The 14,870-nt window shown below is 44.7% G+C and overlaps 2 protein-coding genes across 2 annotated transcripts in view; both read left to right on the top strand.

Annotated features, from left to right (window-relative positions):
* LOC139022563 (nuclear factor of activated T-cells 5-like) overlaps window positions 1-1,417 on the top strand; it is a 39,332-nt gene extending 37,915 nt beyond the window's left edge. The window contains exon 4 of the mRNA XM_070445411.1: window positions 773-1,417. Within this exon, the coding sequence (XP_070301512.1) occupies window positions 773-808 (36 nt within the window). The 3' untranslated portion in view covers window positions 809-1,417. The remainder of the gene's footprint in view (window positions 1-772) is intronic.
* Window positions 1,418-1,422: 5 nt separating this feature from the next.
* LOC111969362 (nuclear factor of activated T-cells 5-like) lies at window positions 1,423-11,834 on the top strand. Its single transcript, XM_070445409.1, is given in 18 exon segments — window positions 1,423-1,740; window positions 1,743-1,805; window positions 1,808-1,843; window positions 1,846-1,884; window positions 1,887-1,928; window positions 1,931-1,992; window positions 1,994-2,082; window positions 3,226-3,415; window positions 4,316-4,506; window positions 4,694-4,866; window positions 6,020-6,154; window positions 6,274-6,326; window positions 6,979-7,111; window positions 7,739-7,807; window positions 7,959-8,062; window positions 8,208-10,131; window positions 10,277-10,533; window positions 10,730-11,834. Coding segments are annotated over 17 exon segments (3,690 nt in total). The 5' UTR covers window positions 1,423-1,592; the 3' UTR covers window positions 10,516-10,533; window positions 10,730-11,834.
* Window positions 11,835-14,870: the final 3,036 nt, after the last annotated feature.

A 14,870-nucleotide genomic window follows, 5' to 3' on the forward strand; every position in this document is an offset into this window, starting at 1 on the left:
TTCTTCATAGACAATGCACCACATTGGCTTGTAATGAGTCATAGATATCTGGCATTCTTCCATCATTACCAACAAAAAGCGATCTTATTTTTCAGTCCTAAGCACTGTAGCTACAGTTTTGAATGATGTGCAACCTAGTTGCACCTCTTATTTTTAATTGTTTTTATTGACATGTTGAATTCACAGTATCGATAAAGGTTTTACAAATTAGGATAGCTTGTCTGCCTCTCCTTTCCCTTCTCCTGCAACAGTCTTCAGGATTCACCATCCATGCTCACACCTTAGCCTAGGGCTAGGCCCTTAGGCCACTAAGGCTTCCATTTCTTCCATCATATCATCTTGAGTAGACAGTCAGGTATTGCGTGTTTATTTCTTACCATGGGGTGTCATAAGCCTTCTCCAACTCCATGTTTTTTTGTGCCTTTTATGCAGTAGCCAAACTATCCTGTTTGTTTTCACAGAAGTGGAAGATGACAATCTACCATGCGGCATCTGCCATTTCACCTGCTTGAAGCTGCACTCTACTGTACTCTGCATTGAGGACCTGATAACTAGGAATGCTTTTGAAATGTACTCAACATTTGCTGCCATTTTCCTCAGGTGTTTTAGGAGGACATTCAGAAAAACATATTGAGCAGAATAGAAACGAGACTTGAATGACGGTTCCATTTTCACACATATACTTTTTGTTCAACTTTTTATTTTTTATTTTTTTTTAGTCATTTGAATGTTCAGCTCTTATTGCTCATTCGCTGTCTCGTTTTTATTCCAGGAAGTTCCCTCTGAAGCAGGGAGTGTCTGCATATAAAATGGTCTGCAGTTCTCTGCTTCATAGGTCAGAAGCTTGTTTATTTTGTCTCTGTGGCTACGTTCAGTCCCAACTAAATTGTTTGAACCTGTATGAGAAAAAGCTCTATTTGGCACGCATCATCTTACACACCAGATAATCTTAATTTCATTTGAACATCCCTCTACGTGTAGATTTCCCAGTTCATTTCTGTTCATGGCAAATGCTATGAAAATCAAGTCCCAGTGTCACTGAAAGATGGCTAGAGAATTGGATTACTGCACGTTCTGGGCACAATTTTTTTGCAGATTGAATTAGAAACTCTCTACGTATCAATTTCAGATAATTAGATATCATGTCAGAAAATGCATGACTTTCCAGTATATTATGTTCTATAATATGACTCTTTTCCCCACATTTTTTTGTTCAGAACACACTACATACACTCGCACACACATAGACACACTCCAACATCATGATGCAATAAAAAGAAAAGGAAAATTATAATTGGATGACCAAAAGAAAATTTTTAAAACGGGGAAAAACAATAATGCACAAAATTTCGCTGCTTGAATGGGACTGCTAGCCAATGCTGGTTGAGATGCCTTTATTTACTTCCAATTATATACACTGTAGATGCCACACCACGTCTCCTCTCTTCTATGACCATGGAAGGCCCTCGCAGTGCTTTTCCCACCTCTTCCAGCTCATCGTGCACTCCACTACCTCAGCCACCGACCAGACCTCTGCTCACACCGGCATCGCCGCTCCAGACGAAGGTGTAAGTAGCAGAGCGGTGGCGGAGATGCTTGGCGCCGAGGGCGGGACTGGAACAGTGGGAGTGCTGGTGGCGGCAGGGCTGGCGGCGAGAAAGGAGCAGGGGCCAGGATCCCTAGGTGGAGGAGGAAGAGGGGGGGCATCCCAGGAGGCCCAGCAGCACCACCAGATGACCCCCTCAAGCGGCGGACGGTGCTGAACATCTCGCCTCCGCCCGAGGACCTGTTTGACGACAGCCGCATGTCTGCCAGGAGGATCAGCTCCAGGACTCCGAGCAGAGCAAAGCATCTGGATGGATGACTCCGCCTCTAACTTCAGCTTGTCAGCTCCAGTTCCTACAACGACAACACAGAGGTGCCCCGGAAGCCCGCAAGCGCACCCCCCGCCAGCGACCTGGGCCCAAGCCTGCCTCGGCCGAGGAGGCCAGCAATGGACGTGTTTGATGCAGACAGTGCCAAAGGGCCTCACTTTGTGCTCTCACAGCTGGGCTCAGACAGCAAGGCCTGTACCAAAGGAAGGTGGGTGCCCTTGGATCTCTTTTACAGTGAAATTAGCCCATGTGGAAACCTATCTAGCCTACTGTTTACTTCCTTTTGGTCTGCAGAGTTAACTTTCCTGTTCTTTTACATCTCTGAGATGGCTCTATGGACTTTGGTTAAATTTCAGTTTGAATCTTGTCTGGAACACAGAATGGAAATACATTTAGAAATACATTAAGACAAGTTAAATGTCATAAAGTGATTAATTAATCGAAAAACACTGATAGACTTATACCATTACAACTACTATTGAATGGACATCAACAGAACTGTTCATTCTATACCATGCCTGATTTTGAAGAAGTCTATCTAAATTTGCTCCATACTTATTRCCATTGTTAAGATGTGTAAACCACTATACCACAAGCGGAAATCGTACCAAACCACTGGCTGAACGTTTGTCTGTGCTTGAAGAAGAGCTGGCAGATCAGAGGCTAGGGAGGGGCAGGATACCACAGCACAAACAATGGTCAGCCATGGTGAATCACACTGAGCCTCTTTGAAAAGCGTTGAGAAAGCAGAGGTGATTAAATAAACCAATAAGTCCATCTCCTAAGAGGTTCTGATGGACTCTGCTTGGTAGTGAGCCTCCAAACTCTGCATTGCTCACTAGTGTCACTGGGAAACCATGGCAGCTATTTGGGGATCCCTCACTAGTTCCCTGCTGCTCTCCAGTTCCAAATAGTTCCCCTATGCTCCACCATACACACACAAACACACACAGATATTTGCTGGTGGGGTCACAGCTTGGCTGGAACTTTGATAGTAAGTGGATGGTCTCCAAGTCCTGTCAAGTTCTCTTCCACTGAGAGGAAGTTTGGTGCCAACAGTGGAGCTGATCTTTCCTCCCCTTACATAAATGAACACAAGGTGGAGAGGAGTGGGGGTGAGGGTTGCTGCCACTGCCACCCAACGCCAGGTTGTGCGGCCCTCAGTCCCCAATGATTACAAGGTCACGGGTTAGTGTTAGCAGGGGACAGTGCTGTGAATGAGTGAAAGGAAAKAGTCCCCTGCATTAAATATAAGCAAGTGTATTGTAGTCAATGTTAGTGTTGCGTGTTTCAATGTAGGTTGTTTAGGAGCTGTTGGGCTTACACAGTACCTAACCAGTCTGTCTTGCAGTTCGGCAGATGGCTCCCAAACAACCCATCAAAAAGGTGGGACCCTAGCGAGCCAGTTCCCTCAGAAGAGTGAGGGCAAGGAGCTGAAGATCCTGGTCCAGCCTGAGACCCAGCACAGAGCCCGCTACCTGACTGAGGGCAGCAGGGGGTCAGTGAAGGACCGCACTCAGCAGGGCTTCCCCACCCTAAAGGTACGCCTTAAACCAGCAACAGGACCAGGGGGGCTGGGGCCTCTAGGGCTTTGTGTGGACGGTCAGTGCCCCATAGACGGGTCACTGTTTTGACTCTACCCCTTTGGAAATATGCCTTTATCTGTCCTTCATCAAACGCCACCATCAACCTGCTCCATACTCATTGTTACATAACACCTCTACATTGGGTTAACATGCTCAAGTCAGCCTGTGACAATCACTGAATCACTATGTAGAAACTTGTATAAGAAGTGATGCAACGTATCAACCCCACGGTATTTTATTTTTATGAAATAAGGTTTAATAGCTAGCTGTTACAACACACGTTGGAAGGCAGCACTCAGGTGGTAGAGCATGGCTCTTGCAACGCCAGGATAGTGGGTTCAATTCCCATGAATGAATAAGTCGCTTTGGATAAATGTGCCTGCTAAATGCAATATATTATATAACCTACATAAAAACAACAGATTTTCTTGTCCACCGAGAAAAGAGGTAACTATCATTATTCTCTTGAAGTAATGATAGCCACCGCAAATCGTGGCTTTGTTTGCATTTCTTTGTCATATCTCAGTATCAGCATTGCTATTCACAATGTATTCCATATTTCAAATGTTTTACTCTCAAAGTAGACAGCAAAACAGACAGTTGTGCAGTGACAGTTCTGTTATCATAGAATGCTATAAGATACCATCTTACTAAGCAGAAAGCTGCKACTGTCTATCACGTATTCACTTTTGTATGTTATTTTAGCTGCACCCTTTTGGCTCTTGTGAAAACTATCACTTGCACAATATATTCCACGCTCAAAATTCTCTAGTGACTTACAAAAATAGGTAGAGCTGACATTGGAGCAGCTGTGCTATTTTCTGATTTGAGTGTTCTTTGTTTCCTTGTCCACAGCTGGAGGGTGTGAATGAGGCAGTGGTGCTGCAGGTGTTTGTGGGTAATGACGCTGGGCGTGTYAAGCCACATGGGTTCTACCAGGCCTGCAGGGTGACTGGGCGCAACACTACAGCCTGCAAGGAGGTGGACATCGAGGGCACCACTGTCATTGAAGTGTCCCTGGACCCCAGCAATAATATGACCCTGGCGTATGTATCTGCTTATTGTCATAGCTGTTGCAATTCTGTAAAATCACACATACTGGAGACTGCTCCTCTTAGTCATCCTCCAATGGGAGTGTGTTGGGGGCTGTTGCAGCAATAGCAGCTGGGGCCTTGGTCAGCAGGCCTGCCTTCCAGTCTAACAGCTGTGATGTGTGTGTGTGTGTCTCTGCAGGGTGGACTGCGTGGGGATCCTAAAGCTGCGTAACGCTGATGTGGAAGCTCGTATCGGGGTGGCCGGCTCCAAAAAGAAGAGCACGCGTGCCAGGCTGGTGTTTCGGGTCAACATCCCCAGGCCGGACGGCTCGGTGCTCACGTTACAGACACCGTCGTCCCCCATCCTGTGCAGTGAGTAGCTTTAGGTTATTCATAGCATCTGCCCACCGGAGTTCTCTCAGGAACGCTGTCGGAGCTTAGAGCTGACGCACGTCACCAGGGGATTAGGGGGAGGGAGAGGTTCATTCAGGGGGTTGGGTGGACAGGAGGAAAATGAAAAGGAGCTTGGATGTAAATAACAAGAATGTAAATAATGAAGTCTCCATTGGGAGCCGTTACTGTCAAAATTTGACTGGATAGTCTTATGAGCATTTGTAATTTAGGTTTGTTTTATTGTTTTCATCTCGTTTTTAAGTTCCAAGCTGAAGAGTTGATTCAGTCTAGAAGTTTCATTTCTAATGCGTTATGTATGCTTAGCAGATCATTTTCTAATTTAAGTACATTTTCAGACACCATGTCTATAGACTCTCTTCAGCATCATGTGTTCCTCCCGTTGTGGGCAAAGGGTGTGGCTGTGAGTGGCAAAAACAGGAAAGACTGCTCTGGGGTATAAGAAATTCAATTTGTCGGTGGTTTTAGAAGCAGAACTTCACCAAAAAAACGAGGGAGAGAAAGAAAGGCCGAAGAAAGAGGTGTGGACTTTTTTTGTTTACAATGCCAGAGTGCAATCCGACCAAGCAAAAATCTGTCCATAAAATATAAATCTCCAATGGCGTCTGTCTGTGTGTGTTGTGCTGTGGAGCGGGGTGGTGAGAGTGTGGAAGGCCTGTGAAAACTGGGAGGTGGGAGGAGTCTGAGCTTGTTGTTTATAGAAACTTGGGGATTTCTATTTGCCTGTGAGAAAGGGGGACTGCAAAGATAGTGTCAACTTTACCTATAGTACAGTCATTTTACTGTCTGGTTAATGATCATATACTGTAAAATAACAAAAAATGTACTTAAAATCTCAAGTAAATGCACATACACACCATTTTTTAAACACCAGCTCAGCTCACATTTTTCCTGGCAAAGCAATTAAAGCACAATTACTATTTCCCCAAGATTACACATGTGCCTTGCAAGAAATCACAAGGTACTCTTGAGCAATTGGTTTAAGCTTTTCTGTTGGCATCCCCTGGTTCCTCTGAAAAGGCCAGCAGCTCTGTACTCGTGACAGAATATTAGTTAAAGAAGCTAGGTCAAGCAGAACTCAGAGCCTGACGGTCTGTTTGTGTCCTGCCTACAGCCCAGCCTGCAGGGGTGCCTGAGATTCTGAAGAAGTCCCTCCACAGTTGCTCGGTGAGGGGGGYTGAGGAGGTCTTCATCATTGGGAAGAACTTCCTCAAGGACACCAAGGTCATATTCCAGGAAAATGTATCAGGTAGGCCTACACAACCAATTATTGTCTGAAATCCATGTACTTACAGTATATGAATAACTTTTATATTTATTCCTTTACCTACCATACTAATGGAACCGTTCATTGTTTTCCCCCCTAAGATGAGAAGTCTTGGAAGGCAGAGGCTGAAATTGACATGGAGCTGTTTCACCAGGTAAATAAGKTTATTCTCTGCTTATTGTGGTCCTAGAATGATTCATGCTAATGATTTAACGGGGTGATTAGATAACAGCAGCCATTTGAGATTTGTAGGTTTAGATGTAATCATCTTAAATGGCTACTCACTCAGGGAGGTGAATGGCCTCATTGTTTTGTCACCTAATTACTGTGAGCCACGGTGGTAAGTGTGTCTCAACAGTCCTGCATAAACCTTTGCCCTTGGGAGCCAGAGGGTCAGAGCTWCGTTAGCTAAGCCTCAATCAGTTGTCTGAGCCCTGAGGTGTTTAGATGTCTTTCAAATGCTACTCACAATTTGTAACCAGGCAAACTATGTAAATCACCGCCACACCTTTTACTAGTCAGCAAAGTTTGAAAGGTGTTGCACATCTGAACTAGTTGATGACGTACGGAGTCTCCAGTTCATCGTCTGTGCCAGGATTATGTCTGTTGTGGCTATGTCTCTCTTTCAACTCTACATTGTGCTGACATCGCTTGATTATTTAATCTAAGTAATTTTGCGCTTGCACCTGTTTTATAAGGGATGTTGACACGTTTGTGACATGACTTGATGTATGTAATTATAAGACTGGGGCTACTGTACATTTCTGTTAGCTAAGTGGATTTGTCTGTTATGCGTTTCCCCTCAGAATCACTTGATTGTGAAGGTTCCTCCTTACCAGAACCCAGCCATCGCGTCTGCAGTGTGTGTGGGYATSTACGTGGTGACCAATGCTGGCCGATCCCARGACGTGCAGCCTTTTACATACACTCCAGAACCAGGTCTGMGATAAGTCCATGAACAAATGTTATTTTTTACACCTTCTGTGCCACATTAGGACCAAAACAAAATTTCCTCAGAGCATGTCTTCAGCCAGTGTAAATTACAACCATTACTCTACCACCACAACTGTATTAGGTGGATATATCATCTAGCCTGCTCTAAATTTACCATTACAGTCCTTAGTACAGGAAGCCATGTCCACTCGGGAACAGGGGGGTATTTGTCTCCTCCTTTTTCTCTCACATCATTTCCAGTCATTAAAATGTCCTTTGGGCACTGTGGCACGAACTATCAATGAGCGAGCAGGAAGTGACAGAGAAAGGAACTAAAACAATGAAACAAAACATGGAAGTGTAGATGATCCATCTAAAAACAAAAATACCCTTCTATATACAGTATGTACTCAACATGATACCGGATTAGYCAGCGCCCTATACAAAACAGTCAAGTCATACAGATTTATTCCTGATTGTTTTTCACTCTATACAGTAACATTTCATAGTATATTATATTTTTGTATATGAAAACCTGACATGCAGACGATGGAGAATGAGACTGGGTATGAAGAATAAGGTCATCTGATTTGCATGTCCATAACTCAACCTGCTTATCTGTGTACGTCTCAGTGGACATATCTGTGAAGAAAGAAGTTCCATCTCCAGGCAAGCCCTGCTCTTTTGATCAACGGATGAAAGGTATAGTATATCTCTACCATGCTGTACATGCTGTGTCGTGTGTTCTTGTTTGTAATGCATTGGTGTGTGTGGGGGGGGGGGTATCAATGTACTCCGGTATCTTGGCTTTCAGTATGACAAAATTGTAACATTGTCATTCARGCCCCTACAGTAATTGATGGTGCCTTGATGCCCATAATGTTGCCTCTTGTGAAGAGAGAAGAGGTCACTCCAATGGAGGTCTCCAGCAACCTCTCTTCTGCTGGCGTGTTCAAGGTAAAAGTTCTACAAATGCATTCCCAGCCTTGGCTGTGATAATGCCTCATTAAATAGTAGAATCATATCCATATGAACCATATCGATCTTTCCCCCAATATATATGAAAAGCTAGCAGGTATCATCTGTTTTTTTGTATTCTCAGCGGACCCCCGATGTCATGTGTTCGGCCCAGCAGACGCTGGACATGAGTTCCAACCTTCCCCCCAACAACAGCCCGTTCTCCAACTCCTTGCCGCGGCCTGCCAGTGACCCTGATGAATCCCAAACAGCAGTCTTCAACAGTGCAGAGGCCCTGAGCACCATACAGAAGCAGGACATCGCTCCCACCAACTCCTTCCCCGTGCCTGCAGACTCTCTACTCCAACCTGGGCCTCAGCAGTTTCTCCTGGAGCCCAGAGAGGGGCTGGGGCAGGACAGGGCCGGCAACAACGCTGGGGCGGTAGGGAGGCTCAGTCAACAAGTGGAGGCCCCTCAACCTGCCCCCCAGCAGCACCAGCTGCCCATATTCCCCCCAGATGAGGTGGCCCAACTGGAACAAGCAGTGAGACAACTGCAGGCCAAAGGGTACTGCAGCCAGCATCAACAGCGACAACAGCAACAGATTCAGCAGCAACAAATTCAGCAGCAACAAATTCAGCAACAACAGCAGCAACAAATTCAGCAACAACAGCAGCAACAAATTCAGCAACAACAACAGATTCAACAACAACAAATTCAGCAACAACAGCAACAGCAAATTCAACAGCAACAAATTCAACAGCAACAAATTCAACACCAGCAACAGCAAGTGTTGGACAACCTGCAGCAGCAGCTGTTTCAGTCACAGATGCCCATGCAGTGTGGCATATTCCAGGGCAGTTCTCGAGGTGAGAACACTGAACAGCAGGGTTCCCAGCAGGGCATGGTGCAGAACCATGGTTCCCTCTTTCAGCAGGCCCAACAACAGCAGCAGCAGCAACAACAACAGAAACAGCAGCAGCAAGCAGCACTCTTTCAGCAAGCCAATGAGCTCCTCTCCATTCAGACKAACTTCCTCCATCAGACCCCTTCTCATCCCTCTCCACCCCTCTTCCATAACCCCAGCCCCCTGGCTGAGGCACAGGACCCACAGGGGGCGCTGTTCCACACTCAGAAGGCCTCTCCCACCCAGGAGCAGGTCCAGGCAACCCTCTTCCAGAACACKCTGACAGTGTTGAGTAGGACCAGCCTTTCCCCAGAGCAGCCCCCCTCTGCCGCCAACCTGTTCCTCCCCCAGAGTACCCTGCCCGGGCAGCTCTCCGCTAGCGGTAGCCAGCAGCAGCTGGCCTTCCTCAGTGCCCTGCAGACCTCTGCCKCTGAGCCCCAGTCAGTGTTCCAGGCTCAGACCCAGCTTTCCCCCATCCAGCAGGGGAGCCCCATGGAGCAGCAGCAGCCCTCCCAGCCTCAGCCCCAGCCTCAGCCACCTCAGCAGAACTCCATGTTTCAGAACATCTCCCCTCATCCACCTGCAAACACTCTCTCTCAGACCCAGCAGCAGCAGGCCAGCCTACTGTTCTGCAGCAACCCCCTCTCCACTCCAGAGCAGCCCCCCAGTCTGCTGTTCAGTGGCCAGYGCCAGATGCCCCCCATGAGCAGCAGCAGCCTGAACTCTCAGGAGCCCCAAAACCCCTCCATGCTGTTCTCTCAGGCCAGCATGGTGACGGTTAGCCAGCAGGAATCCTCTGAGCCCATGGCCTTCCWGGACCAGAGCCAGGTGGTGGGGAACCCCTCAGWGCCTCGCCAGCAGGGCCTGTTCCAAGAGCAGCAGCCCATGCAGCTGATCACCAGCTCCAACAACGGCCCAGAGCAGCCCGTCTCRCTCTTCATGCCCCAATCCAACATGGCTGCCCTGCAGGGTTGCATGGCTGCCCAGGWGCTCCCGCAGACAGGCATCTTCAGCACCCAGAATGGGGTGGCAGGCCTGCAGACCACCACCTCCTCCCCCGTGCAGCAGCCAGGGTCTCTGTTCCAGACAGCAGTCAGTGGGACCCTCAACCAGCCCAGCGAGGCACAGCAGCCAGGCCTCTTCCTCTTTGGGATTCAGAACGGTAAAGATTCATGATTAAGATTTCTGTCCTTTTATCAAATGTCAGCTTTTTTAATATGCTCCAGAAAACAGTATGCAATTGTTTGGTTTTCGTTAACATTTCATGTGGCATGTAGTCAGTGACTACCCCTTTCTTCCCCATACAGAGTGTGGCCAGCTGATAAACTCTCCTGGAACCACTCTGTCTGATCAGATCATTGCCATCAGTCAGTCTGGTCAGAACCAGAGAGAGAGCGAGGCCCAGATCCAGTCGCTGCTCAACCAGTCCATGTCTGAGTCAGGGAGCATGCAGAACAGCATGACGGCCTCCCAGAACATGGAGAAGATAGATGACKTGCTTGTCAGCCTGCAGGAGCAGGGCAACAACCTCACTCGCTCTTACTAGGCCTGCTATAGGTTTCAGGTGAATGCTCATCTCTATATTAACATTTTAAATGTTTGGTTTGCCAATGTGTTTAAAACGGTTGCACGTTTTAAACGTTTTGAGGGTATCTCAGAAAGCAGGATTAACCATTTTTGAATTCTAGTTCAAATTTTAAACACTGACTACTGTTTACATGCTCCTATGTCTTTAAACATGTAATTTCCCCTCCCTTTAGGAGCCCTGAAGACCCCCAGTGTAGACCCCCATTACAGACGGCAGAAGACCCCCAGTGTGGACCCCCATTACAGACAGCAGAAGACCCAGTGTGGACCCCCATTACAGACGGCAGAAGACCCAGTGTGGACCCCCATTACAGACAGCAGAAGACCCAGTGTGGACCCCCATTACAGACGGCAGAAGAATGGAAACAAATTCAACAGTGGGCTCCTGTCCAAACTCCAAGTTACATGTAAGCCTCAGCGGCCTTCTTCTCCAAGGACTGTCTTCATGTGTAGATGCTCCACAGTGGCGCCGAGCGGGGTACCAGTCCGCCACTGCATCTAAACCTGGACCTCAAAATAGGACATAGGTTGTAGTCACCCCACAACTGCAGTGTGGTCAATGTATCTCACAGCTAGTCGCCTCCAGCTCAGTTAATGAAACATGACACTTTGAAATGTTTGGCTAACTCACCAGTTCTCAGAACAGCACTTTGCGGTGTGGTTTTATAAAGATGGTGGTGGAAGCTAGCACAGCATTCTGTATTCTCCAGGACCAGAGTGTGGGCTCACAATTGTTTATAACGCATTGTTGTCCTTTTTATACGATATTAAAAGTCTTTTAAGAAATAGCAAAAGAAAATATACAATTCGTGAAAAATAAACCTTTGTAAGATATTTTGACATTAGTTCTTTCAGCACCTTACGATGCTTTCCTTTTGTGACCATTTACTCATTAAGTTGGCCCATGCATTCACTAGTCAGCTATTTATCTCTTCTCCTGTTTACTGGATGTACAGCTCGACTACTTTATTACTCATGCATGTGTGTTGAGTTATGGCTTTAGTTTTTATTGCTCCTTTCATGAAACACCAGTTTATTTTATTGGCAGCCATCTTCCCATTCCTGAGAATAACTCCAAGTATTTGAGTATTACACCATGGATTTCGTTCCCTGATTAGACTCTGTAGTACGAGAGATGCTCTAGATTAGGGTCAATGTGGATCAAGAGAAAAATAATAATCCAGCCTTTAAATCATTCATTTCCAGTCTACATAATTAAATAATAGGCCTACAGTTTGAATAAATCATAACCATATATGCATACCATATACCAGTGCGCACGATTGTCTGATTGATGTAATTAAAGAGTATATTGTTATTTGTATCATTCTATGGCAAGTGTAGATAATGTGTTTTGTAGTGATGTCTCCATGGCAGATGTTTGTATTAGCTCACGTCTGGCACGCACGAACTAGACTTTTATCTATAGATCAGAGAGCAGTTTTCCGTATGTTTGTCTTACTGTAAAACACCAACTCTCTTGCCTACAGTGGGCCACCCCAGGACCTGAGTCAAGGCCTCAAGTCACATCCTCCTTTTTCGTCTTCATGAATGGCCAGTTTTATGGCTCATATTGATTGGTGTGTTCATATTTGTCGTTCGAGACTAGCCATGTTTTGACAGGGAGAAAGTGGTGAAAGTGACTGGAGCAGTTATTTGTTTTGCCTTGACCATGAATGGTTGTTTGTAGTTGGATTATTAGTGTCAGGCGTGATATACAGATGTAGGATCTTAATTTGATCACTTTTTTGTTGCTGAGCATTTTCCTGCACCGCAAGAAATACAAACTTCTAGTGTTTCTTGTTATTATTTGTATTTTATAATTTTTATATATATATATATATATATATATATATATATATATGGTACTTTTTACCCCCAATTTCGTGATATCCAATTGGTAATTGGTCTTGTACCATCGCTGCAACTCCTGTACGGACTCGGGAGAGGTGACGGTCGAGAGCCATGCGTCCTCCCACACTTGACCCTGCCAAGCCACACTTCTTCTTGACCCGGAAGCCAGCCGCACCAATGTGTCGGAGGACACACTGTACAGCTGGCGACCAAAGTCAGCGTGCATGCGCCCGGCCCGCCACAAGGCGTCGCTAGAGCGCGATGGGAAAAGGACATTGTGCGCCGCATCATGGGTCTCCCAGTCGTTGCCAGCTGTAACACAGCCTGGGATCAAACCCAGGTCTGTAGTGACACCTCAAGTGCTGTGATGCTGTGCCTCTCGGGAGGCATGTGTATTTGAGTTTTAAAAAGGTTTCTAAAGTTTGTATTTTCGACTTTGAAATTTCAGACTTGATTTACCCTAATGAAAAATGTATCAACCCTTACAAAAATGTCCATTAATTATAATCCACAGAACAATTCACATTTCCTTTTGCTGCAGGATTATTTTTCTGCTGTAGCAAACTGGCTCAAATTAAGATCCCACACCTGTACTGTTGCCAAACTGGTTTGTGCTTTTATTCTTTACATGTGAGTATTGGGCTGGAGTGGAGCCAACAGTAAGATTGTGTCTTGTTTTTAGTCTGAATCTGAGTATATGCATGAACAAGGGGCTGGTCTCTGATGACAACAAGAACAGCTTAGTTGAGTGCCTCCATCTTTCTCTCTTATTGTTGTTGTCTGTTAGTGTGTGTTCTTAACATCATTACCTTTTATTCACTTTAAAAACAAGAAGATTTTTAAAATGGAGAGTATTTAAACTATTTTTAGTAATGTGATTGGTGGGGCCCCATATTCCCCATCCCAGAGCTTGAGCTGTGTTCTTTTAGATATTTAAAGGGACCCTACTCATGAAGAATGAACCGTTAAGTTGCTTTAGAGAAAAGAGCTGTCTGTGATTGGCTTTCTTCAACTCTTGTGAAAAACTAGTACTTTTGTTTCCAATAGTCATGAGTATTTATGTGAATTTTTTTATAAGATTTAGAAATATTTTATCATATCTTTTTTACTGGTGTAGTTCTAATACATCTTTTCAGAAATCATATCTAATTTATTTGGTATTTTTTTGTCTTAGTGTAAATTGTGTCCCACAATCATCTTTGTGCTACAAATGACTTGATGTACAAGTTTGGTTCTGATTTAACTCRGTAATTGTATTAATATTAGTTATGTGGATTTGGCCCTTCCCCGCCTGTTGAAACTGTAGTTGGCAGTGTTCTTGTGTGACATATCTGTCAGTGAAGCTTATCTTCTCCTTGTGAGGACAGGGATACAACTTTATGGTTGAGGGAGTTAAAATGTACCATGTACACTACGAGTCACATGTACTTTCCTGTGCATTGTTTTCCTCCTTAGATAGATTTCCGTTCATATGCCAGGTTGAGATCAATTGTACAGTATGTTTGTCCAAAGCTGATAATTTAAGTCAAACCCTTGTGATATAATTTGTGAAACATTGAACCTATACTGTCACATCTACAACTTATTTCACCTCTTGAATAAGGAAAGTGRAGGAAGTTATTGGACAACTATGCCAGTTATAAAGCCATACAGACAGWTAAAACAGCATCTATTAAATAATTGTTAATAGGGTTTACAAGAAACTCCAAACGCAGAATGTGTTTGTTACCTCAACCCGAGCAGGTTGCTAATCAGGCCACCTTACTCAACATTGGACCAATTACAATGATAAAGTACATTCTTTATATATAGTATACCTACAATATTTTGGCGGCAACATGTTAATGTTTTGTGTTATGAATACACAATAAGATAGTTATTTTCAAGCATAAGCATATTGAGTGTAAAAATACCTATTTTCAAATGTAACCCATGAATATCTCATGTAGTATGAGCTTTGACAAAATAGGAGGGCTATTTGTCAACTAGGCTACATGTTTTACATTGATGACGACATGAGTCTTTATAATTGAGTGTCGCTATACTTTATTGTGCCGGTAAAGGTTTAATTTATTGAAGACCTAAAAATGAAAGACTTTTCCTATTCAACCAATGACTACAGAAATGCAGGGGTCACCTTTGAAAGTTCAGCTATATTTTTACCATATTTGCACCCAGACTAACCAATGATTTATGACATCAGTGTACAGCAAATATATTTTAGAAGTATTGCTCAGTACATTGGATGATATACTTGTGCCTTGACAAACTTTTATAGTAGAGACCAGATTTATCTTGTACCAVTGTTGCCTGTTTTATTCACCACTGTGACACTAWTGTCAGTGGRTATTARCCCTTGATAACTAGTATCTTGCAAGCCATACGACTTGRMTSKWWRYKKMMKCYMAKAMYAYTGASRYYKRAYATYWATYMWMWMMMMRYWMRWMRTGWMRWWRTMWR

The sequence above is a fragment of the Salvelinus sp. IW2-2015 genome, linkage group LG10 (genome assembly GCF_002910315.2).
Source record: "Salvelinus sp. IW2-2015 linkage group LG10, ASM291031v2, whole genome shotgun sequence".
Lineage (NCBI taxonomy): Eukaryota > Metazoa > Chordata > Actinopteri > Salmoniformes > Salmonidae > Salvelinus > Salvelinus sp. IW2-2015.